Consider the following 3,225-nt stretch of genomic DNA (forward strand, 5'->3'; position numbering starts at 1 on the left):
GCTGCTGGTCATCCTCGATGATTTTCTCTCGCGGCCATCATCCATCATGAAGAAATCGTTCTTGTCCCCTTGTTGATCCTCAGACTCCTGCTCAAGGTGTTGTACCGCCTTTTGTGCTGTACACACCGTCTCCAGGTGCCCTTTCCTTTTACACGAGTTGCACGTGCTGAACCGGTGATAACAATCACGAGCCCAGTGGTTGTTTCTTCCGCAGCAGAAACATGCTGACGAGCGCCTAGTATTTGCGCTCGCGTTTTCACTCGTCGAGCGGTTACCCCTATTCATCGGAGCTCTGTTCAGGTAACGCTGATTGCCGCCCCTTCTACCTAGATCTGCACCTCTTCCTCTTGTGTGAAATTGTCTCTTGTACTCTGGCTTTGGAGCCGAGCTTATTTTGTTTACTATTGTCTTTGATGGTTCTCCAGCTGTTTGGTCTGTCGATGACGCATACTTCTCGGCTGTTTCCAGCGCTGTTGCCAGTTTGTAGGCTGAGTCGTATGTTAATTTATCCTCGCGAAATAATAACGTTTTTGTAGTGTGATCTTTCAGTCCGCACACTAACTGATCGCGTAATGCTATTTTCGCGTCACCGAAGTTACAATTAATCGATAAACTTTTTAATCTTGCCGCAAACTCCGACACTGACTCTGTTTGCGATTGTCTCGCTTGATAAAAAGTACATCTTTCCATAGTCTCTGACGGCTTCGGGTTAAGATGATTATTTATTAATTTCACTAATTCTTCAAATGTTTTGGTGCTGAGTTTTTCGGGCGCGCATAGATCACGAACAAGTTCATAGGTATCGGGACTAATTTTCGTTAGCAACACTGCCGCTTGTTTTTCTGCCCTGACGTCGTTAGCTACGAAATATAATTCGAGTCTTTCTGTGTACATCTCCCAATCGTCCTTACCCAGGTGAAATTCTAGGCGTGAAATATTACAGTTGGTTTCTGCCATTGTGTGGAATTTTATTGTTTCCTTATTATCTTCTTGTACGCTGCCCTGCGGTTCGGTCTTATCGACTTGTTTACTTTCTTTCTCTTCGTTCACCTTTCGTATCTGGCACCGTAAAATTTTTCGTAGTACGTCGATATTTGCCGCTTCGTCGAATTTTGATCCCAATTGCGTTAAAATTGCAATTAGTTTAGGTTTATTTAACTCTTGAATCCACGACGTTTTAGAGTAATCAATATCAATTCCACTAGTGCCCGACATTAATTTTGTCGTCCACTTCACAATTTTCCCGGTTTCCTTTGTGTAGTGCTTTTACGCTTACGTGGCTATCGAATACAGCGTGTAACGCAAAAATGGCCACTAAATTTGCACTATTAAGCCAACCCTGCACTATAGTTCGAATGAACCTCGTCGCCAGTTGTAATGTTTTGTAATGGGGCTCTCAAATAAATAACACTCGGGATCAGGCTTAACACTATAGAATAATTTTATTAGGAAACAAGTAAATAAGGTGATTGCGTGTGTCACGCTCAGCGCTCGCTGACCAACTGCCTCGCGCTGTACCGTGACTACATACATTCTTACTTAGTATTTGTACATCGAGTAACGTCGTAAACACTACAATTATTATTATTATTATCATTATTATCTTTCTTTTTTTTCCCGAGGAGTTGCGGAATCCAAGTTACGGATTCACGCCAGTCATACAGGCTAGCGCGGATGTGGGGCTCCAGGGTGGCCTACCCACTAAACCGCCACCTCCTGTACAACGCTCCCAGCCAGGGACTATGGTCCCTCGCTCGAACGCAAGAAGGTCTATGGGAATCACGCCTGCCACCACCAGAACGGCCTGTGCTGAGACCGTCTGGTAGAAACAAGCGATCCTCAACGCGCTTCGTCTCTGCACCGTCGTCATTGCGTAACAGTACTTTTCAGTCTTCACGGAGTACGCCCAGATCTCCGCACCGTAGAGAAGGATCGAGTTCACCGTCGACATCGAAAGTCTTCGTTTCCCTGGTCTCGGTCCGTTCGTGTTTGCCATCAGGCGGCTTAGGGATGCTATCCGTTCAGCCGCCTCCTTAGCCGTTCGGCTTATGCGAGGCCAGAAGGTCATCTTCGTATCCAGGGTCACCCATAGGTACTTGACTTCCCCTCTGTTCTCGATCTCGTCCGTCCCGACCGTCATGCGTAATGTGGTCGGTATTCGTCTACTGGTGAAAAGCACCAGTTCCGTCTTTTCCGTCGCAAGTTGCAGTCCGAGGTCGGTCATTCACTGTCCGACTCGTCTCATTGTCTGGTTCAGTGCGTATTGTGCCAGATCTGGAGTTCGCTCGACTATCACTGCCGCCACGTCGTCAGCGTAAGCGACCAGGCGAAGGCCGAGTGGGAGCTCCAGTCTGAGCAGACTGTCATACATCCCGTTCCAGAAGTCAGGTCCCAGTATGGAACCTTGAGCGACCCTGGCGGTGATCTGTCGCGTCACTTGGCCTTCAGTCGTTTCGTATGTCAGCCGTCTGTTCCAAAAGTAGTCTTCAACAACCCGCAGCAAGTAAGGCGGGACCCCGAAGTCGCCGCTCAGCAACCTTAGGATATCCACTCACCTAGCCGAATTGAAGGCGTTCTTAACGTCAAGTGTCACTAGCAGCGCGACGGGTCGCGCAGCGTGGCAATGTCTGTCTGTCGACCGGAAGGAGTCAACCACTTCTTGGATAGCCCCAATCGTTGATCGACCCCTCCGGAAGCCGAACTGCTGGTCCGAGAGGCCTCCGCCGTCCTGTGTCGCGTCCTTAAGTCGTGGTCGCAAATTTGTTTGAACAGTCTCCCTGTCGTGTCCAGTAAGCTCAGCGGCCCGTAGGCCAACGGCGTGCTGGGGTCACCCTTACCCTTTGGGACAAGGACCAACTTCGCCACCTTCCACCGGTCGCTGAATGTCCCCGTCGTGAGGCACGTTTTGTGAAGGTCGAGAAGTATCTCCGGCCTCAGGCTTGCCATCAGCCGGAGAATCTCTGCCGGTACCCCGTCCGGTCCTGGCGCCTTACCTCTCTTCATTGCTTTGGTCACGTCCGTAATCCAATCCTTCGTTTGTCGCACCCTGTACGGCTCGCACAGAATCAGAATGTAGGCGTCTTGTTCGTCTGCCATCTGTGGTAGTAGCATGTCTGCTGTCTTACTGCGGTTCAGGTTACCCTGAACTATCCTGTCCGTCTTCCGGCCTAATTCTTGCACTCCTCCAGCGCCCCCCAGCACACTGCGCACCTCCCGGAGCCCGCG

General features: G+C 49.8%; 1 protein-coding gene across 1 annotated transcript; it reads right to left on the reverse strand.

Annotated features, from left to right (window-relative positions):
- Nucleotides 1–1,639: 1,639 nt before the first annotated feature.
- LOC124222290 (uncharacterized) lies at nucleotides 1,640–2,140 on the reverse strand. Its single transcript, XM_046633111.1, has one exon. The coding sequence runs from the start codon at nucleotides 2,138–2,140 to the stop codon at nucleotides 1,640–1,642; it is 501 nt and encodes a 166-aa protein (XP_046489067.1).
- Between the last annotated feature and the right edge of the window lie 1,085 nt (nucleotides 2,141–3,225).

The sequence above is a fragment of the Neodiprion pinetum genome, chromosome 6 (assembly GCF_021155775.2).
Source record: "Neodiprion pinetum isolate iyNeoPine1 chromosome 6, iyNeoPine1.2, whole genome shotgun sequence".
Lineage (NCBI taxonomy): Eukaryota > Metazoa > Arthropoda > Insecta > Hymenoptera > Diprionidae > Neodiprion > Neodiprion pinetum.